Here is a 27781-nt window from a genome sequence, read left to right as displayed (position 1 = left end):
TTTGTGTAGCTCTTTCTTCCTTGATTCATCAAAATAAGAATAATAATCTCAAGTGAATTGCCATTGTGAAAGTGGCATTGCTGATATTCATGTACAAATGAGAGTTGATTGCTAGAAACGGATTAGTTATTACAGAGATTAACTAGGATTAATCAAAATTGCATCTATCATTTGGCACCCAATCCTCGGGATTTTGGAAGCCTGACTGCAACCAATGGGTTAACCATACCTTGTGAATCTCTGCCCAAGCCCATGCCCTCGACGAAGCCCATCTTTGCCATCATCTTTGACCCAAACCCTTTCGTGTGCTTCTCAAAAGCCCTAAATTGTTCAGGTTTGGATCTGACAGTGTCATCATCGGTTTTTGAAAAGTTCACACCTAATCCTAGTGATTTGGGACGTTTCATAGCTTCTATAGGCTCCACCATTCCTTGGCCATCTTTTCCCAGCCCTCCCCCTTCAACAAATCCCATCTTTGCCATCATCTTTGACCCAAACCCTTTCGTGTGCTTCTCAAAAGCCCTAAATTGTTCAGGTTTGGATCTGACAGTGTCATCATCGGTCTTTGAAAAGTTCACACCTAATCCTAGTGATTTGGGACGTTTAATAGCTTCTATAGGCTCCACCATTCCTTGGCCATCTTTTCCCAGCCCTCCCCCTTCAACAAATCCCATCTTAGCCATCATCTTTGATCCAAATCCCCTTGTATGCATCTCAAATGATCCTAACTTGGAGGAGTTTGAGACATCCTCGCTTTCAATAGAGCTGTTATTCTTATTTGATTCAGGGGTCGTAATCTCCTCCACAACATCAACCCGCATGACTCCACTTGAGATAAACGACACTGGTTGATTGGCATACAAGGGGCCTCGTCTCCCGGTACGCTTCCTCCCACTTGACTCATTGCTGCCGAGGTAGTTGGCCAACTTCTTTGACTTCCTTGGAAAAGACTGATGTGATCCTGGTGGACTTGAACCACTCAACTTCGTGACCTTTTTAGTTCTGCTTCTCTCCACTGTTTTAGGTTCTTCATTGACTGCAAAATCACCATACTCGTCCCCAACTCCCAGTAGCTGAAATTCATGATAAACAATAAAGGTCTTAACATTTTGAGACCAACTGGAAATTAAGAGAATCAAGTCTATCCAAAAATGTATTTGATATCAATATATTTTTAACAAAAGATGTGTATCTATGCATGTGTTCATGTTTTCAACTTCTAAGTGGCCACAATTCAATTTAAATCACTTTAACCACCTTTTACTTACTAATCTTATCATTACAATCCACAATCCAGGTGACATAACATGTTTGGATTTCAACTGTGGAACCAAACCCAAAAGGCTTTGTGGCAATGCAAAATGCCACACCTTTTTAAATCTCAGGTCTAGCCCAATGCCTATTTTTTCACGGTCCTGATTCCTTCAAGAAGCTATTAGGTGCTAATTCCTAATAGTTCCTCTAGGTGCTGATTCCTAGAGAAGCCTAGTGAAATTTCTGGGTTATTTTATCTGCCTTTTTTTTATTTTGTATTTTGCAGACTTACCTTTCTCAGAATTGTTATCTTAGAAGAGAAAGAAGCATTATAAGGGAATGGCCTCTATAACAAGGGTATTCAGTTTTCTGAAATCTGGCAATCAGACACTAGACGTATCAGAGACACCAAAACTTCCATATGAGCTCGAGTTATTAGCATGTATGTTTTATTTTAACTACTATTTTTACAACATTCGTAATTTTACTGTCGAATAACCTGTATCAGTATTGAACGGAGGTGCATTTGTGTCCCTTTGAATGCTACATAGAATAATGTTTTGGCAAGACAATAAAAAGAATAAAAAATATGATATATGCAATTAAAAATATTTGTTAACAAGAGTAATGGGATTGGAACAGGTTAGACATGTACACTTGATCAACAAATCAAAGAAAGTTCATCAGATATGTAGAATACAGATACCTTTTCCAAGCGGAGTTTATCAGCTGAAGATGGCAAGCAAGTATGCCCAGTTCGTGTAACTGTGACAAATCTGAAAGTGGGGTAAAAAAAAGTCATTCCAATAATAAAGATTAACCATAAAGTTCACTGTCACTGTGTACCCTCATATGTACTATTTGCAAAGAATGGGTGGTGGACAAAACTATTAGCACAATATCACAAGTTCCACGTCTAAAACTGCTGGAAATGGCTGATTAAAGCCACAGAGGTTATCAAGTTATCAAGGGGCATATCCTGATAAACCTCAACATGCAAAACACCGAGACTAGTAAATTTGACAGTCTTGAGTATGTACAACTCGTAGACCTTTATCATGTTCATAAGTTCCTGACTGACAAAGTAAATGAGTTAATTTACATGTCTAATCTTAAACCGCATTCAGGTGCAGCAAACAATATTCCAACCCCTGAAAATAAAAAAATAAAAAATAAAAAAAAAATGATCACTTTAAAGGAGAATGATAATAAAAGAGAGTGGAGGGGGAAGAAAATTATGATTTCCCTTATGTGTCAATTCTTCTTGATTCTAATTTTTAGTACTGTATTTATCTGATCATTGGAAGGAACAAGAACAAATAATGCTATTATTAGCTTCATGGTTCTCAAGTGAAACAGAGATGAATACAACTACATTTCAACACTAGTCCAAAGTTTGCAGGGAACGTGCAGAAACACCTTAGGGAAAAAATACAGGTAAAACAAAAGCAATTCAGTAGAAGTGTATCATGTCAATTAAGCATTTCTAAGCTCCCTAGTCCTTTCAGTAGTATTTGGGGCAACACTTCTAGGGCATTAACCATTACATGCTAACTCTGCCCAGCAAGTTACCCCAGATAGATTGACAAAAAAGATAATCATGTAATAGAACTACTGGCACTGTCTTGGTTTTATTCTTTCAATAAGGTTAAATAAATCAAAACAAATCAGCAGTCTGTTCAGTGCACTGTAGGGGTAAGTCCGCTGGCTGTTTCTTTGGGGTTTAGTAGGTCTCATGGCATTATTCAGGATCTTGTTTTTACATGGCTGTTTTTTCTTTTTTTTTATTGAAGTTGGATTACGGAGTGCACTGAGGGATTTTTTTTTTATTGGGTCCAGAGTGATATTTTTTTATGTTGTTTGTATGGGTTTTCTCCATTGTCCACGTTCTTATTACCAAATATCATTGATAGTTGGGGAAAATTTGCAAAACTCTGAGGATCCAGGAAAATGGGTGGGAAAAACTGCATTAGAATAAGCCTAGTTTAGCAACAATCTTTAATAGTAATAGATTCAATTCATAATCCTGTGATTAAGTTGTATTATGCCCCTCTAATAGATTTTTCAGGATCCTTGCAAAGATTGCTTAACATGTAAAAGAATCTAAACTTTTTGAGATCCTTTTGTGGGGATGGGGTGAAGAAGATAAATTTCAGGTTAATGATGGTTATTTTTGTAATGATTCAGTCCCATCTCCAACCCAACCAAGTAATTGTACATTACCGAGGACATTTTTCAGAAGGATGGTCACATTTCCGTTTTTAGTTCTTAGTTCAAAACTTCACGTATGAAAAGTTATTTGATCAAGGGTTCAGCATGCTTTCTTCTTCCCTCTGTTTTCTTTTCTAATATGTACTTCAGACGAAATCAAACACCTTTAATGAAGAAAATTGAAAAGAGGTAGAAGGATAACCAAGCCACAATCAACTAACATGACTGAAGAAATCAACCATGACGCCAGAAACAGGATTTTTCATTTGCCAACTGGGAGTCATTATTATATGTTACTTTGTAACCCTATCTTCCATTAATTCTATTAGGCCCATTTTTACAAAACCCCTTGTTTTAAAAGGAAAGATAAACCCTACTTTTTTTCAGCAGAGGCCTATCATTCCCCAAGTTTGAGAGAATGTCTCCAACTACAACACATCCAAAGTAACAAATCTAGGTGGAAGAAACCTTAGATCAACAAATAGATCAAACATAGTGAGTTGAGTAATAGCACTACAAACAACAATATTCTCTGAATCAAGGAAAATAACTATGAAAAGAGGGGGAAAAAGAACAATGGTTTAATACCTCTTCTTGCCAGCACCTTGACAACCACTTCGTAAGCGATAAATTGATGCCAGCTTTTGTACCTAAAAATATTCAGTAACAATTATATACTAAACTATAAGATTGATAAAAAGAACAGAGAATATTTTAATAGATACGGCAAAGAAAACAAAACAGAAAATTTTAAAAAAAAAAAGAATAAGCTACTATATATGTTTTGTGAGTCAACACAAGTCTCTCATAATTGTCCTAGGCAACAAGGCGCCCTTGGAGGCTCGCCTCACCTAAAAACCAAGCAGTTTTGTATGTTGTGTTATAAAATACTTTTATATGCTTAATTTTTAGATTATAATTATAAATAGACATTATTAAACTAAAATATTCGTTTTGTGTGTTTATATAAGAATTCTTTTTATTATTTTCTTATTTTTTTTAGGGTTTAATCAACACAAACATTGTTAACTGCTGTATTGAACCCTCAAAGACTTCAAAACCTGAACCAGTAAGGAAGAACTAAAAATTTTGTTTAATCAACACATTTTCTTCTTCTTATTTCACCTTTTCTTTTCTTCTTTTCCTATAACAAAAATAGGGGTTCAGCCCCCTTTTTTTTTTTATTTTCTTCTCTTTCTTCTCATGAATATGTTGATTTTCTATACTTGAACATGAAATATATGCTTTTCTTATGAAAATTATGGATAATTATTAAGGAAATATGGTTATGGAATAGGGAACTACCCTAGGATATATTTTCTTTAATTAAGAAAGTCCATTGCCCAGGCGCCTGCCTAGGCGACAAGGCACACCCCTGTTGCCTTGGCACCTTGAAAACTGTGGTGTCTCTGTGCATGTGTGTGTGTGTGTGTGTGTGTGAGAGAGAGAGAGAGAGAGGCAGAGAAAGTACTAAATCTTTTTTATTGTCAACAATGAATTTATCAATTCATAATCAAAGATAAGCACATTAGCAGAACAAGAACCCCTTGACCCCAGAACAGGGCAGCAGCAATGTTTAAAAGGTGTAATGCTCATTTTGAGGGGTACACAGCATGCCTCATCTATGCCCCCAGTGCACCTTACCTGGCTCATTGCCATGTTATAATGAACTAAACTTAAATTTGATGTTGATTAGGTAATATATTATGTTCTATGATGATATGATGTTTAGGATTGAACAGTTTAGCCTATAATAGAACTTGAACACAAGGCTATAATCCTTATATTTTTTGATAATTGAATATAATCCTTATATTAATAACAGGTTTTCTAAAATATATTCAATTAAGTTAATAGGTTTTCTGAAATATATTATTTCTTTCAAAATTTAGACTTGCATATTCTTGTATATTAAGTTTCCGTTTTTAGTTCTATTGAAAAAGTGGCACCTCACTCCTGACCTTGCACCTTACACCTCAGGCTCTAGTATTGCTTTTAAAGCACTAGGCTGCATACAATAAAACTTCAAAACTCACCAACCCACTCAACAGTAGATAGAGTTACCCCCAGGAAATACATTAAACTAAGGACAAAATACAAAGAACTACCCTGTACTTTGGAGGTATTGACATTTAGGTCCCCGAACTTTCATTTGCAACAGAGAGTTACCCTATATTTTCAGATTCCAACACTGCACTCTGCTCCCATCAACACTCTGCACACTTCTTTTTATGAGACCATTTTACCCTCTCCTTTATTGTTGGTTGGCAGATGTTCTACCTTTTTCAACTCTCCTTTGTCTCTCTTAAGCAAATGATAAGAAAAAAGAAAAAAAAAAGGATACAAAAAGTTCAAAACCTGGGTTTTGGAGATGCAACAAAAAGAGAGGGTAGATGGTCTCATCAAAATTCAAAACTGATGGAATACTATAACAGCGGGAGCAGAGTACTGGAATCAAAAGTAGAGGGTAGCTCCCTGCCACAAATGAAAGTGTCGGGACCTAAGTGTCACTATCCCCAAAGTACAGGGTAATTCTTTGTATTTTACCCTTAAACTAAATATGAGAATACAATAGAAACATTAAAGAGTTTGATTTAGTGATAGCAGTAGTGGCATTTGTCTTGCTGATGAAAAACCAAAAACAAATAGACTAAATGAATGATGGCTTAGAACCAACAGCTTAATTGAAGTGTCACATCCAACAAGAAAAATCACCACTAAATTTTTTTTATCAATATAAAAGAATCACCATTATGTTCACAAAGCAAAATTATTATCAACACAATCAAGACCACTTGTGTTATTAGAGACATAGAAGAAGACATGCCTAAGAAGGTTCAAACCATAAATATCACCAAACAATAGTTAAAAGTTTTCAGTAATTTTTTAGTGGAAAATTAATTTCAATAAATATAAATTTATTTTTATATTTTCAGTAATTTTGATATTTACTATAACTTTTGAGCAATAATTAGTGATTTTGTTAATTTAGTGAAACTTAAATTATAAAACTTCCAATTTTTCAAATAAATAATTGGAAATTTTTAATAATTTCCGTAAGTATTGGATACTACATTTATAATTACCATAATTAATGGAACTATATTTATGGGTTTGCGGGGTGATATAGGTTTAGGGGATGACCCCCAGGGTAGGAACGGCAATGGACCAGTTTGGGGTGGGGATCATACTCCCAATCCCGACCTCGAGTTTTAAATTAGTCCCTGTCAAAAATTCTAGCCTGCATCCCCGGTCCTCAACAGAGAGGGTTTCCCATCAGGGACCTGAATCCCTGAAATTTTAATTAAAAGTTTGTTTTTAGAAAGGTATTTATTTAAAATAAAGGTAAAAATAAAATGCAAATAATATTTTAAATATATTTTGATAATATATAATATAAATAATATATTATTCATATATTAGTCCCTGTCAAAAAGTTTAGCCTGCATCCCCGGTCCTCAACAAAGAGGGCTTCCCCATCAGGGACCTGAATCCCTGAATTTTGTAATTAAAAGTTTGTTTTTAGAAGGGTATTTATATAAAATAAAGGTAAAAATAAAATGCAAATAGAATTTTAAATATATTTTGATATATAATATAAATAATATTATAAATAACATAAATAATATTATATATTTAATATAATATATACACATATTTAATATATATAGTCGGGGTTGGGATAGGGTGTGGACTTCACTCCCTCTCCCGGCGTCCCCAATCAGGTATTCCTATTAATTCCATCCCCACCCTATCTCCACTAAGGCAATTCTCCATTCCATCCCAGCCTGATTGGGGAAGCCAAGTACTTGGCGGGGATGGAGAAAATTGCCATCCCTACCCCTAGGTAATGTAGCTCCATAGAACGATAAGTTTTAAGTCCAATTCTATGCATTGCACGGGGGCCCGCTAGTAACTAGATAAAAAAGGGCAGCCAAATCCACAATGCTCTCACCAATGCAGGGTCTGGGTAGGAGAGATGTGCACAGCCTTAGCCCAGCAGACATAGAGAGGCTGTTTCCAAAATTTGAACTCTGTTCACCCAGGTTGCAATAGAGCAATCTAGCTATTGCACCAAGGCCCACCCTCAACCAGATAAATCCTTGCAATATGATGCATTTCTGAAGCACTTCTTTACTTTGATAAAGCATAGAACAAATGTCCTGTATTGTTGTGACAAGGCTTAGATGATAGAAGATGAAATACCACAAGCAACAAATGTTTTAAAACTAACTAAACAATCAAAAGTTTTGAAACTAACAATGCCAAATAAAACGTTACATGGACATTTGTAATGGAATTTCTAATCTCACCTTTTTTTTGCTAAACTAATCTTGCCGTGTTAATTCTTCAGTTTAATAGAACCTAGGGAACCTTGTAGTCTATATAGGATCTGTCTTAACCTAATTCTAGATCATGAAAACCAAACAACAAATACAAGCATTAACCATGTGGCTTTTGGTCATATATCCTACACAGGTTCTAGTTGAGAAGTACCTGGGAACAATCATGTGAATGCATTGGTAGGAATGATAATATGTCAACCTCATTCAGGACCATCTGCCTTAATTTCTACAAAGTTAAAAGCACACAACTGTTAGCTATTCAAGAATGTGCATCCACCAAAACAAGCATAATGCAACTTACAATTAGAACTAGTAAAGCAAGCTAAAAAATTACTGGTTTCTCATGCAAAGGATGAAAATATAAATCTAGTTAAGTGACATAGAAGGAGCAACTTGTTGTGTGACAACATAGGGCCATAGATCACTGGTTAATGTTATAATACAAAGAAGAGATAGATCAAGTGACACAGAAGGATCAAACTGTCTTGTGAAAACATAGTGCCAATGGATGTAAGTTACAAGTTCATGCAAGAAGTCACAAATTAGATCATGGAACAAGACCAAATCTGTCTTCATTAGAGATCCCAGGTTTTTTATGGTAAAAATATATTTCATTAGAAGAGAATAAAATACCACCAATCAGCCTATCAGGTGACGAGGTATCATCCTCAAACAGACTATCATCCCAGGTATAAGTATCCAGGTATAATAGTTGACAGATAGGTCCTCTCAATCTTCTACTCATTCATTAAATCTAACCTGTGAATCCCCCTTAATAATCATCTTCCAATATAGCATGAATAATAATAGTCGAAGACCCAGGAGCACTAATAGAAGTTCAGTTCTTACTGAAACCCTTGAACAACAAATTAATCCTTGGTATGCTGGCAATCATCTCATTGGTGTAGAGTAAAAAATTACAGGATTTAACACTGGTTTGGGTCAATTTGAGTTTACTGGTCTCAAAACTATGGAAAATAAGATCTATGTTTTCCCCCTGCTACTGGTATCAATAAATCCCAATTGATTGTTGTTGCCGATCAGAGAAAGAGGTGACCAAATTACAAAACGAAAAAGAGAAAAGTTATAGTGCCAAAATTAGATCATTGAGCCCTGTTTCCTTGTGCTTTAGATCCAGCACAAACAACTAAGTAGTAAGTATCCTAAAGTACCTCACCAAGAATAGAAGGTTTTCTAGGCATTCCACCTAGAGAGAAAGCATGGCACCTTGTAAAGGTCTGGCATAAACTCTAAATAAAAGAAAACAAGCTAAAGGTAAACTTTTATTCTAAACTCCATAACCCCTTGTACAACAATAGTATGAACCTGAACAAACTTATTTCTATATTCTCAAGACCAATAAAATCTCAAGATATACCCATAGGAAAAGAATGCAGAACACTAATTAGTAAAAGACATTCCAAAAAATTCTTAATTCATTATTTTTTTTCAAAGTTAAAAACTAATCCATTTATAAGGATAAAATAGTAAGAAAACCAAAAAAAACAAATTCCAAAAAAATGAGCTAGATCATAATCTTAACTCTTTTTTTATAAATAAAAGTGGTTTTGGAACCTTTGTCTCCAACCAGTGCATTCATTCTTCACAAAAGATTTCCACAAAAACAACCCTTTGCATAAACATCAATCACATCCAAGGAATGGATGCTCTCCAGTAATAACTTTTTATCAAAATTAATCTTAAACCAACAAGAATCTATTCACGAATCCAGATAACCCAATGGTAAATCTCAATCATAGAACCAGATGTACAAAAATCAGCTATAAAGCCCATAACTCAATCAGTTCATGTTCAAACCACATGTGAATGGCTACTTTGTGCAAAATTTGCCAAAGGTTAGATCCATATCCAATTCACCCTTCCCAAGAGGCCCAGACCCTACATATCTAGGATCAACATTTCGGTAATGATTTTTTTTATCAGTAACAGAAAGCTTTCATTCATTTAAAAAAAGTTTAAAATACAATGGTTGGGGGAGGTAAACCCTCTTACCACACCCCCAAAAGGAAATTTACAGAGTAGCCCAAAACAATTGACTTCTTCCCACCCCCTGTTTGGCCAAAGCATCTGCAAATGAATTAGCACATCTTTTAACCCACCGGACATGCACATCCATTCCTTGGGACTTGGGTTAGCCACTTGAAATGCCTTCGTTCATTAATGTATGCCCATAACCCATCGTTTGCCTTCTCTATCCAGCCAGTTACCACTTGCGAATCTCCTTCAATAATCAACCTATTTATATTCAACTCCTTAGCCCTTTTTACCCCCTCCAAGAGGGAAAGAATTTCTGCTCTCAATGAATCTTCAACTCCAATTGGTCCTGAAAAAGGGCTATAACTGAACCTGCCTTTGTTCTGAGCACACCACCAACCCCTAATGGCCCTGGATTTCCTTCACTGCTCCCATCAAAGTTGAGTTTGATCAAATCTTCCATCGGGGGGAGCTGGACATTGATTCTGCTAGGAGCCAAGACTGCTATTTCCTGTCAATTGCTCATGATGGTCTCTATTGAAGTATCCTCAAATAGGTTCATTGTTTTTACCCATTGTGCTACCCTCAAAGAAACCACTTCTATAATTGTGTCCCTGCTATTTCCTGCCAAGTGCACCTCCACAAGATTTTTCCCCTCTTTTTGATCCAGCTACCAATTGAATAGGTGAAGAGGCTTTGAATGATTGATGGGGGAGCCACCTACAACCAAATAAAGAGAGAAACCACTCCCAAATAGATGAAATAAAAGGGTAGGATAATAAGTAAATGAGAGCAAGACTCACCATCGGCTTTACAAAGGGTACACCAGTGTGGGGACAAGCACCAAAAAGGTTTCTTTTTTAGAAGATGGTCACAAGTATTAATTCTTTCCAAAGCTATTTCCCAACAGAGTGCTCCAACCCCAGGTGGGACTAGTCTTCCCCACACTTCTTTAAAAGGGAAGGGAAAGGTAAGAGTAAGAGAAGAATGGGTCAGGGCATTGAAAAAGGAGGCACAAGTGAAAGAGCCAGAAGAGGAAAGGGTCCAAATTCGGGAATCCCCCTTTGATGGTTCTAAGAAAACCTTTTGAAGTACATCAAGGACCACCAGTGTTTAGAAAGCGAAAGGCACAAGGGCCATTTTGTGCTTGAGGCACAAGGCACAAGGCGAAGCGCGCACCTTTTTGAGGCAAGGCACAATTAAAGAAAATCCAAAATCCAAAAAAAAAGTCAAATTTTTCAAAAAAAAACAAAAAAAAAAACAAAAAATTATAAAACATAATATTAATAAAAATATAAACTTAAATTTTAAAATTAATGTTTTAAAAAACCTACTATCTAAAACTAAAATACATAAATATAATATGTAAAGCATATTCAAATGAGAATTTAAAAATGAAATCAAACATATAAAACATTTTCGAGCATATAAAACCCACAATCTCTTTTTTCTTAATTAAATCAAAAGGCTAATGTGACATATTACATTCCTAATTCTACGAGCTGCCTTTGTGCCACGTCCCTCGAGGCAAGCCCAAACAAGCCCATGTTAGGGTCTTAAATTCTGAGTTTTCACACAAAAAATAAAGATTTTATAGTTTTAATTGCTTTTAAGAAGATATTTTATTAGGATGAATAAATGGACAGCATTACCAAATAGGGGGTTCTCGAAGCTTCAGTGGGGACCACACCAACTACATCTCAGATTCTCTGAGACCTCGTCTGAAACCCAAATCCCAATTAAGCTGATGTCCTCGGCCAACAGAAGAAACTAAAGATGAGGTAGTTATGTTTTTGTACCTAGAAAGGGAGAACAGGGAAGGGGATTGATCCTTAAGTGGTGTCTTCCCCACCCACACATGTTCCCAGAACGTTACCATATGTCCAGAACACAAATTATACTTGACAAAGGGTGAAAAACAAGGAAGAATGGCATAGATGGCTTTCCAAGGTGCTGTTGCTGATGCTCTAGCCGAAATTCCTTCGTCCCAGTCATCTACCGTCAGCCCATAAATGCTCTTAATCACTTTTGTCCACAGTTTGTCTTGATCCACCTGAAATCTCCATAACCACTTACCCAACAAGGTTCCAAATGTTCCCAATTCCTAGACCCCCTAGCTCCTTACTTCTAATCACCATTTCCCATCTCACCCTATGATCCCTCTTTTCCTCTCCTGGTTCCCATAAGAAATCCCTCGTTATCTTCTCCAGCCTTCTACAAATCCCTACAGGCATCCTAAAGACTGAAAGAAAATAGACTGGCAGATTTGCAATGTTGATTTGATCAATGTAATTCTTCCGCCCATCGATAGATATTTCCTTTTCCAAGAGGCAAGCCTTTTTGAGAATCTATCCACCACCAGGTTCCAAAAAGTCACGCTTCTAGGGTTGTCCCCTAGAGGTAAACCCAAATAATTCATAGGCCACTGACATACCTCACAAGTCACAACCCAATATTGTTGCACATTCAATTACTTCTTCATCTTCCATGTTGATATCTACCACACAAGTCTTATTGAAGTTAACTTTCAGATTTGTCATTTTCTCAAAGACTTGTATCACCTCCTACATATTCCTCACCCAACTTAGATCACCTCCCTTACAGAATAGGACAGTATCATCGGCAAATTGCAAATGAGTAATAGGCACTCCTTCTCTTCCCACTCTCCAACCTCCCACCAAACCCCTTAAATCTGCTCTCCAGAAAAGAATTCCTAGCACTTCTGCTACTAGAGTGAATAAGAGCGGAGAGAGAGGGTCCCATAACTCATTTTTGTAATGATCCTTCATAACAAGCTTGTTGAATGAGTAATGGAAAACCTCTCTAACAGAACTAAGGCCCATAACTCATTTGGGATATGTTCAAATCATACAATACAAGGCTTGTTGAATAGGTAATGGAATAACGTTTCCGATAACAGCAAGACCAAGCCCAAGTATTGAAACCTCAAATTTGGACTACAAGTGACAGAGTGGGGAAGGTTCTCCTGTCCATTTTTAAGTTGGGGTCCAAGTAATTGACCAATGATTTTGAATACAATTTTTCTTCAATTCCTAAAATGATCTCATTTTGAAAACAATGGACCCGTTTGGCGCGTCTTTCCGCACGGCCTTTCGGCTGTTTATAAGCCAAGCAGACTGATTTTCGGCCTACTTCCGTTTGGTGCGCGGAAGATCTGGCCGCCAAAAGCTGGAGCGTCGAAAAGACACGAAAAGCCCATTTTGGGCTGATTTCGGGAAGCTCTAAATGAAGCTTTTCACGTCTTTCGCGTTTTATTCTCGCACGGAAAGACACGGAAAGACGTGTGTCTACCAAATGTGCTTCAGGCTGCTCAGATATTCATGCAAAAGCTCAATGCGTCTTTTAACTATCAAAGCTACCAGAAGATCTTCCCAAAAAAGACGCACCAAACGGGCCCAATATCTATAGAATATAGCACAAAAAAAATATTATTTCAATTGAGTTCATTTCCAAAAGGCAAGGAATGGAAATGCCATGAACAATAAATGGAATAAATTCATCTTGCCATTGTTTCACTTTCACTGTAGCCTCTAAGACAGAGCTTAAAGTTTACTTTAGTTAAAGGAAAATAACATTAAAAACACCTCCCAAACAAAAAAGAAAAGAAAAAGCAATAATGGACCTAAACAAAAAGATTTAGGGGCTGTTACTTGCTGTAATGGTAAAATCTCTATCAAGCGTGAGAAAACGGATTCAAGTCTGAGAGAGGCCACTTTGTGCGAAAAAACACCAAAAGATTAGGACTGTATCCAGTTCACCCCTCCCAAGACACCAGATAGTTGGGACCAACATTTGGTTATGGCCTTCTTTATCTAAACGAAAAGGTTTGACTAGCAAAACCTTGATCAAGCTCAAGAGACCACAGCTCAAATAAGCAATAAATCACTCCTTGCACATTCAACATCATAAGATAACAATTACAAGAAATCTTACAAACATACGGCTGTTTAAAAACCCTACAAACCACACAAGACAATTAAATCACCCAATTAGCCGACTTGTATTATTATATATAACCAAGGTTCAAAGTATGAATACCCTCAATACAAGAAATTGACATATCGAGAGTTTTGATAGACCGATATTTTTTCTCTGTATAATTGTTTTTATTTGACAATTTAACAGTATTCATCACATCGCCATTTAACATATAAAACAATTGAAACAACCCAACTCTGCTGTATTAGCACATCGATGACCCTGAAAATCAATATGATACTTTGACCTTTACATACAACCATATAATTAAGGGTATGACAAATTTAAAACCATAAAGAGATGGAATGCAACATGCTTGTCAAATTATATAAGTAAATTTTGAATTAAGCTCTAGATCAATCAAAAGTAAAATGTACAGAAAGAACAAAATACATCCAAAATCATCAATAACTATGCACTCAGAAAAAAAAAATCATAAAGCAACGCTTCTTACTGAATTTATTTGTTCAAGATCAACACCGCGGCGCATCATTCTCTCTCGACGCTTTAGTGCAATTGTTTCTTTTCTATGTTTCTTTTTTGCACCTGAATCAAATGTGGAAAATGCATCTAAATGTCATAGACTAGGTATTTGATAATTGAATCTTTTGATCAATAAATTTCAAGAAATTCTCCAAACAACAATTGCAATAATGGCAAAGTGTAAAGCAAGATATTCAATGGTTGGATCAGATCAAGCATGCCATCGCAATCAGACCAGGCTGTATGGATCCCAGACCTTGGACAATTTGCTGACATCAGGTCAGCTTGTTTGCTGACCAAATTACACTATCTACTGCCATCAGATAGACAGTTCTTTCCACAACTCAGGCCTTGAGTTGGATGAATACACCTTGTTTGGCTATGTGAAAGTTTAAGGAAGAAGTGAATAATTAATATAAAGTTTTTGTTCTTTTCCATTTTTCCTTCCAATTGTTGTTATTCTTAGCAAATGGTTGGTACAAAAGCACCATTAAATCCAGAAGCAGAAAGTGAAGAACTTGTACCCACCCTTGCATCATCTCAATAAATAAAATCAAGATTCAAACTGTATCTTGGCTTGCTTTTTTTATTTTTATTTTTTTTTTCAAACTGGTTTAGAGGGGTCAGTTTAAGGCCCGTCTACCCCCTGAACCAGGTCAGACCCTGAAACACCCCCTGTAGGGGCGTATTAGGAGGCCACTAATACGATACGTATTGGCTGATAATGCCCGAAATGTATCAAAATTTTGAACCTTGAATAAAAAACATGATCTTTCATTGGATCCACATCAAATCAACATAAACAATCACAGATCTTTCCATTTGATCATCAATCTTCTGTAATCATTTTTGTTCAGAAATTTCCCTTTCAGAAAATCTCAATAAAAGAGATTTTCTTTCATTTTTCCACAAGACATTGATAATCTTACCAGACAATTTAAATTTTCATGTGTGCTTTCATATTCTTTTTTATGTAAAAATCTTGAACTCCATTTTTTTGAGAAAAGTTTAACCAGATTTCATTACAAATAAAAGAGAGTACATGAGAGGATGTACAAAGAAGGGGAGAACCCCAAAGATTACAAAGGAGGAATCCTATCACTATACAGATTTTCTAAGCAAGCACCCAAGAACCTTCCTTTTTGTAAAATTAATTTAATAATCCTTTAAGTAAAACAATCTTATCCAACAAAATATGTTTGAACATTTTTACCTAGTAACCTTCCTTCTTGTATATTCTTTTTTTTTTCAAGTAATATATTAGACAAAAGGCAAAACCATATCTGCATGACAAGGAGCTGTGCAGTGCCCAATCAAGAACTGTACATCTTCTAAATTGTACACCCTGTGTGCATAGATACAAAAAAGAGCTCCAGAATTACAAAAAGAGCTATATGGTATATTCCTGAATCGTTTGTCTTCCTACCCATCCTACCCCAAAATACCTTACATAAATTTTCCTTGTGACAAACTTATTTCCAAACAGCCTTTTGTTTCCTTCCATCCATATTGTCCAAACCACTAAAGCTGGTCCTACTCCCCCATATTGTCCAACGCTGCAGCGCTGCTAATAGATTTTCTGAGAAACCGAACTGAGCTTAAAACAGACCTAAAAACTTTGCCCAATGGATTCGAGCAGCTCTACAGTGGATCAATAGGTGATCTGAATCTTCTGAAGCTTCCCCACACATTATGCACCTGCTAGGCAGCACACTCAGTCCTCTCCTAGCCAAAACCTCCACTGTCAAAACACTCGCCCAACACTGCCACCCATAATAGAGAAGCAGCTTTTGGAGGGGCTGTGGTATTCCACACTACAGCTTCTGGGTAATCCACCATCTCTGCCTCCGTGAGCTTATTATAGAAGGATCATACTGAGAAATTTCCTGGTTTATCCCACTTCCAATTTCTCTTATCCCTACTCATGAATCCAGGAGCTATGCCAGATAGCTGCTGTGTCATCTCCATCCACTGCTCAATCTCCCAGTCATTTAGATTCCTTCTAAACACCGGACACCAAACTGCTGTATCTCCTACCCAAGAGAAGCCTCAGCAACCAAGCAGTATTTACTTTGAGCAATCTCATAGAGGTTAGGGTAGTTCTGATTAAGAGGATGATCCCCACACCAAGTATCAGTCCAGAATTTGTTTCCAGTTTGAATCACCTGCACCATATTTAGCTAGAATAATCCTTCTCCGTAAAGCATTAGGTTGTTCATTCCACCTCCAAAGCCACTTGGCAAGACAAGCTATATTGAACTTCCTTAGCTTCCTCACCCCCAAACCCTCTGCTTTCTTTGGACAACATACTTTGTTCCACTTGACTAGATGCAATTTTTTAGATCATTTTTTTATCAATTGACTATATGCAATTTAAATTCATTCTTCCATCCATCCCACAGAAATTTTGCACTTTCTTTTCAACCATCCTAGCCATGTTGGCTGGAATGAGGAACAGGGATAGTAGGTAAATCAATGAGAAGGGAGGAAAGAACACTTTTAACTAAAACCACCTTCCCTCCCTTTGATAAGTATCTTCCTTTCCAATAGAGGTGGATTTGAGCCGAGCCAAGCCGAATAGTACGAGGCTCAAGCTTGGCTCAAGACTATTCTACAAGGCTTGAGCTCGAGCTCAGTTCGAGCCAGAACCTTGAGCTCGAGCTCAGTTCAGCTCGAGCTCGACTTTGAGAAAAAATATTTTATAAAAATAAAAAATTATATATAAAAATATTTTTTATTTGATATTTAAAAAATTAAGAATTATAATAATTAATCATTATAATATTTTTATTATATATATTTTATTTTCTGTAATTTTATTATATATATTAAATATCAAATATATATATGTATATTCGAGACGGCTTGCGAGCCGAGCGCTAGTAGGCTTGAGCTCAGCTCGTTTCATAATCGAGCTAGTGAATTGGGCTCGAGCTCGGTTGAAACCGAGCTGAGCCGAGCTTTTCATGAGCCAAGCTCGAGCAGCTCGTGAAAAGATCAGCTTGTTGCCACCCCTACTTTCCAGGATGCCAACCTCCTTTCCACACTCTCCACTATGGGTTCCCAGATTTTCTTTGCATTGCATTGCTCCCCTAAAGGCATCCCCAAATACCTTGTTGGAAGCTTACCTAGTTTATAGCCCACACTACCGCCAGTTGTGCCACATTCGCACCTTCCCCAACTGCCATGAGTTCACTCTTATGAAGGTTATCCTTGAGCCTTGATACAACCTCAAACCATGTGAGAATCATACGAATGGACTTCGTCTGCTCATTCGACACATCAGCAAAAAACAAAGTGTCATCTGCATATCGTAGCACTGCCATCCCTCCCTCCTCACCCACCCAGAAACCCTCCAAAAAACCTCCTTCAACTGCCCTGTGCACCATTCTACTTAAAGCCTCCACAACACAAATGAACAACAAGGGGGAAAGGGAATCCCCCTGCCTCAGTCCTCTCGAGCTGCACAATCTACCAACTGACTTCCCATTTATCAAGATTGAGAAGCCAACTGTTGTTATACAAACTTTCATTCAGTTCCTCCATTTCTTGCCAAAGTTAAATCTCTCTAGTGTGTAGTCTAAAAAGCCCCAGTTTATATGAACGTAGGCCTTTTCCAAATCCACTTTCATCAACACCCCCAGTGCCCCACTTCTCAACCTTGACTCAATCGGCTCATTTGCCACTAACACCCCATCTATAATCTGCCTCCCATCCACAAATGCATTCTGGCTTTCAGAGATTAGAAGGTCCATAACTCTAATCAACCTCTTTGCCAGTACTTCTGCTAATATCTTGTAAACACTTCCTACCAAACTGATCGGCCTAAAGTCTCTTAGCCCAATTGCTCCTTTCTTTTTTGGGATTAAAGATATGAAGGTGGAGTTTAGGCTTCTTTCTAGTGCACTGTTGATGTGAAATTCTTCAAAAACCTTCACCAAATCACCCCCAATGTAACTCCAACTTCTCTTATAGAATTCCATTGTGTAACCATCCGAACCTAGTGCTTTATCTGCTTCCAACTCATTAATTGCCTCTAACTTCTTCCTCAGTAAAGGCTACTTCCAGCAAGCTTGCTTCCTCTGTAGTCAGTTGTCTGAAGTCCAACCCATCTAGTTTGAGCCTCCGTCTCCATCTTTCTCTAAAAACTTCCTGATAATAATTAACAATAGCCTCTTGTAGCCTATTTTCCTCCCCTTTACCTCTAATCTCTTAATACAAATATGCCTTCTTCTACCACTTGTCAATTTATGAAAGAAGTGTTTTAATTCCCTATTTTAACCATAGACACCTAGACCTTTGTCTCCACTTAATCTCTTCTTGATAACAAATTTTGTCAAACCCTCGTTTGGCATTGAAGATTGAACCTCCGAAATTTCTCTTCCCCCAACAGGTCCCTTGTCTCTTTGGCCCCATCCACCCTTTATATTCTCTCCAAACGTTCCTTTTGCTTCCATCCCTTGAAAGTTTGCTTGCTCCAAGTTTTTAGCTCTGTCTTCAAGTTAATCAGCTTTCTGCTAAACTTATGGCTTGCTAACCCTTCCACCCGATGCTCCTGCCACCACCTTTTCATTTTCTCCCTTAGACCCTCCTCCTCAAACCACATGTGCTCAAACCGAAAAGAAGGGTTCTTAACTAATGTGATTCCTCCACAATCTAGAAGGGTAGGGGAATGGTCAGACATCAGTTTAAGTAAAGCCTCCTAAGACAGACAAGGAAAAGAATCTTCCCAGGTTGTTCAGACTACAAAGTGATCCAACCCAGAATGGGTTGATTTTGATTGTTTGACCTAGTGTAGCTTGCCCCAATAAGTGGGTAAATCCACCAACTCCCATCAACTAATGAACTGAGCAAAGCCTCTTGTTCCCCTGTAGTTTCACTGCCCTCCCCTCTTCTCATGTAAGAACCTAATGATAATCGTGTTGAAATCCCCCCAATCACCCAAGGAAATCCCAACACTCTTTTATCTTCCCCAATTCCTCCCAGAAACCATGCTTTCTTCCATTTTTTGTTGGCCCATAAACTCCATTCATCGCCCAATTAAAGCCCTCCTCCACCATTTGAAACTGGGCAGGAATTGAGAACTGCCCCTTTCCACTTCCCTTGCCACCATCACCAATGGATCCCACACCAACAATAGCCCTCCAGCTATTCCCCTTGCCAGAAAGAAATCCCACTCACATTGTCTATCCCCCCCCAAATGCTTCATACTATCTCTCCATCCAGAAACTCTAGCTTCATCTGTTGTAAGCAAAGCACTATGGGATTCCACTTTTTTAGGAACCCCCATACTACCACCCTTCTTCATCCCAAACTTAAACACCTAATGTTCCAAGAAATATTTTTAACCATTCCATAAGCTTAGACTTTAAAATGTTTTCTCCCTGCCCCACCACTCTTACTTTCCTTTTCGACCCCCTCTATTACCCTGAGCCGAGATCCCAGCCAATGTAATAAAAGCACAAGGCACAAAAAAGGCACAAGGGCCACTGCGCCCAAGGCAAGCGCCTTTTTGAAGCACGGCGTAAAAATACAAAATAAAATAAAATAAAATAAAAGCTAAAAAAGCTAAAAAATAAAAAATATATATTAAACATAATATTAATAAAAAATATAAACTTAAATTTTAAAATAAATGTTTTAAAAAACCTATTATCTAAAATTAAAATATATAAACATAACATGTAAAGTGTATTCAAATAAAAATTTAAAAATAAAATCAAACATATAAAACATTTTCAAGCATGTAAAACCCACAATCTCTTGTTTCCTCAATTGCATTACTTCAAGTGGCTAATGTGATGTAAAACATATTACATTCCTGACTCTACGAGCCACCTTTGTGCCGCGCCCCTCGAGGCAAGCCCAAACAAGTCCATGTTGGGGCTTAAATTTTTAGTTCTCACACAAAAAATAATGATTTTATAATTTTAATTGCTTTTTAAGAAGATCTTTCATTAGGATGAGAACTAAGAATTATAAAATCATTATTTTTTGTGTGAGAAATAAGAATTTAAGCCCCAAACATGGACTTGTTTGGGCTTGCCTCAAGGGGCGTGGTACGGAGGTCCGCCTGGCCCAGCCGCTAGGTCCAATAAAAGCAAAAAAACGTGAAATTTTCAAAAGGCGCACGCTTGAGCTGAGGCACAAGGTGCATCAGATGCACATCTAGGCACACCAAGTGTACACCTTTTGAAAGGGTTGCAGCTGGGACCTAGGAAAGGCGCATACCCTAAAATGCACCTCACCTATGCGCCTAGGTGCGCCTTTTAAATCACTGCTCCCAGCTCTATCATTCAACCCCCAGGAGAACTTAAATAGCTCCAATCTGTTCTCATTCCTTTCCTCCCCTTCTCCTCTATTGCTCTTCTCCTTATCTCTGCTAACAGTTGTACAGTCTCTGGCTCCATGCCTTCAAAACGGACTCCCAAAAACTCCCCAAAAGAAAACAATTTCAATAAAACCCAAGGAGAAATCCCTTCCTGTTCACTTGTTTGCAGATTTAACGGCACCCTTTCTCCATTTGAACTTTGTCCAGATTCTGCCTGTGGTCTGTTGGCATACGGTAGCTAGCAGCCTTATTTCTATCTATTCTTCTGCGCTCTGATAATCTTGTTGCCTATCCACTAGCGCTCTGATAATCTCGTTGCCTATCCACTACTACTAGCTCGCCTCTGGAATCCGCACTCTGCTGACCTGCCTGAGACGGACAATTTGGCCTCTATTGTGCTCCTCCCCTTGCCTATCTTGGTCGGAGGACCACCCATTTCGTAAGAGTCTTGGGCCAGGCCCACTGCCTGAGAGGGATGATTTGGCAAGTACTTTCCTTTTTATATATTCTTTTCTGTCACATGTGTTTACTTCTCGTTAAAACAGTATTATTTGTCAAGCACATCAGCCCACAAAAGGGGGTAGAAAGGAAGGAGGGAGGAGAGTACTTGCCAACAACCTTTTCTTTTCAGTCAATATTTCATTTGTTTTCATAAGGAAAAAAGTCCTTGGTTAATATTGTGTTGTAGCTTCCTGACCCCACCCTCAATCTTTCTTTTTCCTTTTTTTTTCTGTATTGGTACCACCTTCAATCTTATTTTAGCAGCTTTCTTTTTCTTATTTTCTTCAGCTGAATCCACCCAATTTTCATGAGAAAAAGTTCTGCCACGAAAATAAGGATAGAAACCTAGAACTATTTTCTAAAAATTATCTCCAATTTGTCAAAGCAAGGTAAGTCTCTTTCTGGGTCAATATTCACTTTAGCTTTCACAAAGAAAGAAACTGGTTGCATATGCAATAAGAAGATTCCAGAAAGAAATCCCTAACCTTGTGTTTGGTTTGAAGGAGAAGGTAAGGAAAGGTAGGGAATCCTATCCCTACCTTTTCTTTCAAATCAAGCACAGACTAAGAGTTCAAAAAAGTACTGTTTACAGATGAAATCTACTCTTTCAGACATGGCATATGAATTTCTTTTCTTTGGTCATTGCCAGTTCAGTTATTAATATTGCTTCTCATTTTTTTCTAAATTGTTAGTATTGTTTTTCTATATTGTGAATACAAATATTTTGCAGCTATTGTAGGATTGTTACTATTACTTGTTATATTGTGTATCTGTATTTGGTAACTTTAAGTCTTTAATAACTTAAATGAACTAAAATTAAAAAAGAAAGGTAATTTGGATTTTGGGCATACACCCCAAGGTTTAGGCAAAAACTGCTTCACATCAAAACTTCAAACACTAAAACATATTTCCTCATGGAAAAACAAAACAATCCAAAGAAGAGCAATGGCATTGCATAATCTGAGATAGTAATAGATAAGGAAACTTGCTTACCTGGAACATTTCTGAATTTCTTACTCTTCTGACCCTCAACAGGCCAAGTCTGTGGAACCCTAACAGCATGCTTCTTTTTAGACAAAATTTTTCTAGAATCCTTCATAAATAAAAGATCATCCCGAATCAGTGACCCACCGACCATTGCTCCAGCTCCATCAGACCCCTGATGAGCCTTTTTTCTTGATCTTGGCTTCATACCATATTCCTGAGATGAATTTTGCAGAGCAAGCCCTTCAAACATTTCTAAACTCTCATCACTGAGACTGCTGGAAGAACCGTCTTCATCTGAGACATCCAAAGCTTGATCCACCAACCACTTGGAATTCATTAACTCATAGCTTCCACCAATTCCTTCCAAGTAATCTTCTGCAATCTCTTCATCAACATCAGAACCAGTAGCAGACGACATCCCCTCCAAATCATCACCTCCAGATGAGCCATCTGAGTCATTTTCCTCAGAAGAACCTGAGCTTCCTTCATCAACTGAATCTCTGTCATCATCTACAAACTCATCACTTTCCTCGTCCTCATCAGAAATGTCCTCCGTGTATAGTTTCATGCCTCCAATAGACAAAAAACCAGAATTCCTCTCAGAAGGTGAACCCTCGAATACAAAAACTTCACTCTTTTGACCACGTTGCTTGTGACTGGAACTCTTCCAAGTATTAGTTTCCTTTACGGTGGAGGATGAATTGAATCCTAACCCTTCTCTCTCTTCCTCCTTCGCCGAGGAAGACCCAATTCCAGTCGGTGTCTCCTCCGGCTCGTTGACAAACCCCAACCCTCTGTGAAAGCTCTCTCCCAGCACAAAATTCGACCCATATTCGTAAGTGTAATCCCCACCACATGACTTTGTGCAAGGCGTTTCATCTACATAGGCGACAACTTGTGTTTCCTTAGAATGAAGTAAAATAATGGGACGTGATTCATCTACATCACCACCTTTAACATTCCCATCAATACCTGATTCCAATCGCATAAGGTCCTGAAAACATTCAAAATTAACGAATCCAAAGACAAGCCAGATGTAAAAATACTTCAATTCCATTTCACGGTTGAAGACTATATATAATTAGGAGAAAAAGAATGGATTTTGATTAGGAAAGGAAACAACTTACCTCAACATCAACAACTGGATACTCGTACCCAAAAGAATTTCCACTCGGTTTTCGAGATCCGTCCCGTGAATCAGAAGCCTCAGGCTTATCAAATTTGCTGGATTTCGATGCAGATTTACCATTGTCCCTTGGGGTTTTCCCTGCATGTTCCACATAGAAGGAAATCGAAAACAAGAAGAGACGAGAAGAAAATGGAACCTAGAACTCGTTCTAGGTTTTCAGAAAAGAAGAAGAGGGAAAGGAGAACCTCGGGCAGAACCGGGCGAATTAGAATCGTTCTGCCATTCAGATAAGAAACCTCCATCAACGAAGAAAGCTCGACAAGAGCCTCCTCCCTTACTGATCTTCCTGCTTAACCTTCTCTTGCCTCCACCCATGGCGCACGTTAGCGAACCTCAACGTCACCCGCCGATCTGCAGGTGCAGGGTATAACTCTACAAAAGAGACGATATGGGGAAGAAAGAGATCGCTTGATCTCTATTACCACCGCTAAAGAGAAATTTTCCTTTTTTTGTCTTGACACGTGGCGTTAAAGCGTACACCTAGACACTGGGTTCGACTATGGTACCGGGAAACACTTGTAACCAATCAAAAGAATTCTCGGTTCTTCGGGTATAGATTTTTTCATTTTTCCCTACTTTTGGGGATTGCAAGGTTTTTTTTTTTCTGACAAAACCAAAAGTGGCTAAGAAAGACGGGGTAGCACGTCCCCACAAATCCCTAAAACGAAAGAAAGAAAAAAGCAAAAGAAGGTTACAAAGATTAATTGAAACAGAATCTAGCCAGTAGACATGCCTAGGTGATACCTTTCTCGCATTTCTCATTCAGTTCATGGCCTTTGCGTTGTCACATGGTTAATGCAGAAAATCATGAGCCTAGAGTCGCCTTCAATATGTAGAGGGAAATCCCTGAAATTCATAGCCAAGTTATGGGCTTCCCGCGCAGCCCCAGCCTCAGCCTTATTAATGGAGGCAATACCAGTTTATAGGCTTTGTAATGGTTTTTAGCTAGAGTAGCAATGGTGCACAAGCCCCCATTATCACAGGATGCATCAAAATTAATTTTAATTATTCCAATCTCAAGGAATTCCACCTAACTAACTTATAACAGTTAGAGTTATGCTGAACTTTGGGGTCAGAAAAAAACCTTCTTGGTATTCGATAAAGGAGAGGAGGGCCTTTTCTACGACTTTAGATAGGGGGATTGAAATGTCCTTAAATACTCTTAGGTTCCTACTTTTCCAAAGATACCACAACAAGAAACATATTTCGCTCTTAAATCCCTGGTTCACTCCATTGGTTTCCTAAAATTTCTAACCACCAGTCCCTAAACGGTTTCTCTTGGTCATCTAAACTTTGAATGGATGGATTAACCATCAACCAAACTTGTCTAACACCATCACAGCTTCCAAAAATGTGATTAACATTTTCTTCTTCCCTGCTGAACTTACAATCACCATCAATATTGACACCTCTACTTCTAAGAAGAAATATCGAGGGGATTCTATAATTTAGCAAAAAGTACAAAAAAAAAAACTATAATTTGGGTGGACATTTAAGATTCTAGACATTACTATTCCAATTGAACCCAATCATCAGATTGACCATTTACACTTGAGATGGTAAGCAGATTTGGAGAACTTTCCATTAGTATCATACCATCAATCAATGATCATCCCCAAGACTAGAAGGGATGAAAGTAGCCTTAATCTTTAGCCATATGTCATTTTGAACAATACCACAGATTCTCTCCCTATTCCAAATCTTTCCATCTTGATTGAGCACATCACAAACCAACATCCTCTCATTCTCAATGGTAACTTGAGAGATCAATTCAGTTACTACCCCTATCACCCATCCATTTATCATTCCAAAAGCTTACTGATTTACCATCACCAATCTCCCATCCAATACCCTTGTTTAGGAGGTCCTTAGACTTAAGGATTCCTTTCCAAGCCCATGAATTCCCTTTTTTAAATTTTAAATCCCATAATTTTTTTGCTTGATATACTTATTTTTAACAACTTTTACCCACAATTAGTACTCATCGATGAGAATTTCCCATCCCAATTTAGCTAACTGAAGGGATAGGAAATCCATCACATGGACGCCTAAAGATTACGAAAGAAGGGGGCAAATTTCAAAAAAAAAAATTCTCTTCCTTCAACTGGGAATCGAATTTCCTATTTAGAAAATCATATTTTCAATGATCATTCTTGAACCACAATCTGAACCAAAAGGAGTAGGGAGGGATAATACCTTATACATAGAATTAGTATCTCCCAATTGAGGTGCTCACGCCCAAGGAAAGATCCAAAATCAGCTCCCACTGAAGATGGCGCAGTGCAGGGTGGAGCAGAACCAGCAGTGTTCTTCCAAAAGAACTTGACCCTTCTCAAAAATCACATGGACGGCTTGTGAATACAACTCCCACCAATCTTTTCTCCAAAAGATTGGAATCAAGATCCAATCTTGATTTCTCCCAAGAACTGGAGATCGAACTGTTGTAGGCGACGGCTGCAAGAAGGAGGCGGCAAGAGAGTATTTGCAGGGTGCAGAATTCTCTCTTCTATGATTTCAGCTCTGAAGACAAGACTATCTATTGCTTGCTTGTGATTGTGTCTAAAAGCAGTTGCCCCATCTTCCTTTTATAGACTTAAAGAGATCAGCTCCTAATCCCATTAAGAGTTGCTAACCCAAATCATATCTGGATTAGAAATCCCTTTAAGATAAGGGATAACCCTTATCTTATCTGTAGATTATATCAGCCATCTCCTAATCTAATTAGGAGGCTTTCAGATCTAAATCTTATTTAGATATTGGACTCTCTAAGTGGATAGGGAGTAGGTCCAATCCTATCAGCTGATCCATCTCAGAATTCGCCCCTTAAATGACTAATCAAATTAGCCCAGTTCGAAATGGGCTTAAGGCCCATTTAAGGTTATGTATTCATTTAGCCTTCCAAACTGCTGCCCAGTTGGGCTTCCTTGTATGGCGTGGGACTCAAACATTGATCTACGCATCAGCCACATGGGTTCAGCCCAGCCTTTGTTACAAGGCCTGACCGAATACACTGTTATGGACAGTGCACCCCCTAAAACCCATCAGATGGGCTCTATGGGCCCAACATTTACCCTAAGTAGTCCCTGGGCCAAGCCACCTTGTAACACTCAGGGACTGTGGGCAGATGCAAGATTAGCCCATCAGGCATTATCTTCAATGGTTTTACACTTAACCTCTCAGCCCATAATGATCATACATTGCCCCGCTAGAGAGGACCTCTCCCTCGGCTGCAAGGAACAGTGTTGCACTTTCTCTTGTATGGATCCCGGGAATTAAAACCTTTTGCAAACCATTTCGAAACCATAATTTATATACTTTTATCTCATATAAAATATATTTTGCAAAACAAATCTCAACGATTGAAATCGACTGTCGACAGTCTTGGTTTCCATCAGTGAGAGTGCATCATCGATCATTACCTTTGTCCGACAAAGGGGCTGATCTTGTCACTATGATCACCCACTCAGATGAATTCTCAGATAGTCCCAACATACCTAGGTTTTGACCCCCGCTAAGGATCTCACTGATTGGTACATCAAAGACAGCCTAATCCGACACCTATTGCAGTATCATAATCGAGTCTAGGGGTCGGGTGTAACTTTCCAGTTTTGCCCATCAATCTCCAAGGTTCAGGGCAATACTGGAAATCTGGTCCATTTCAAAGATTCAATTAATCCTACACTGTATATGCCTAGGGTCTCACCCCGGTAGCTGAGACAAGTCACCCCAACCGACTTGGTGGTACCACGGTGTCAGCCTTGTCAAGATAGGTCTCCCCAGACCGACCCACTAGCTGTGAACATTATAAACTAACACGAGTCTTATTAAGTGTCCAGTTTAAGGGTATTACACAGAAACATACCAAGGAAACATGAATCGAATATGCACTTTTATTCATTTACAATAAACTCATAAAGTACATCATTTTGATTGAAGTTAAGGGCATACAAAATTGTCTAACAGATTCGTTTCATTTACCCACAACAAGTTTTTGAGACCCATACCACCTTGACTCTTAGGGGTACAGACTCTTTCCAGCTCAATAGGTGAATCGGTTTTCTATCCTCTAAGTTGGTCCACAAGAAATTCCTTTGACATCTATCTACGTCATCAATCACATTTTGGGAACTTTGAAAGACCTCATAATGTAATGGGGGATCATATTAATTGTAGAATTAAGCAAGGTGATTCTATCCGCCATAGAAAGTGTTCTTCTTCCAATTGGCCAATTTACTTTTTCTCTTAGGTCCTTAAAGGTATATCTTGAAACTCTACCACTAATTATGAGAGCCCCTAAATAAGATTTTGGGTTGACCTCAATTGGTGTTTTTAAAATTTTTGCCAAAATTTTTCTACATCTCACAATCATATTTTTTGAAAACATAACTATAGATTTAGCAAAGTTATGGCATTGACCTGAAGCAGCCACATATTCATCAAAAATTTATTTAATTTTAAGACCGGTTGGAATAGTGGCTTCAACAA

General features: G+C 38.0%; 1 protein-coding gene across 1 annotated transcript; it reads right to left on the bottom strand.

Annotated features, from left to right (window-relative positions):
- LOC148869572 (D111/G-patch domain-containing protein) lies at positions 1 to 24420 on the bottom strand. The gene is made up of 9 exons (XM_088967860.1): positions 24041 to 24420; positions 23482 to 23954; positions 23235 to 23374; positions 22114 to 23101; positions 14260 to 14351; positions 7963 to 8037; positions 4054 to 4115; positions 1961 to 2030; positions 1 to 1073 (listed from the first exon to the last, which is right to left on the bottom strand). Exons 2-9 carry the CDS (start codon positions 23609 to 23611, stop codon positions 168 to 170), a joined length of 2463 nt encoding a protein of 820 aa, XP_088823986.1. The 5' UTR covers positions 23612 to 23954; positions 24041 to 24420; the 3' UTR covers positions 1 to 167.
- Between the last annotated feature and the right edge of the window lie 3361 nt (positions 24421 to 27781).

This window comes from Nelumbo lutea, chromosome 2, assembly GCF_056320005.1.
Source record: "Nelumbo lutea isolate HS-2025 chromosome 2, American lotus-T2T, whole genome shotgun sequence".
In the NCBI taxonomy this organism is placed as follows: Eukaryota; Viridiplantae; Streptophyta; class Magnoliopsida; order Proteales; family Nelumbonaceae; genus Nelumbo; species Nelumbo lutea.
The sequence above is the reverse complement of the archived record's forward strand: the minus strand, read 5'-3'. Positions and strand labels throughout refer to the sequence as shown.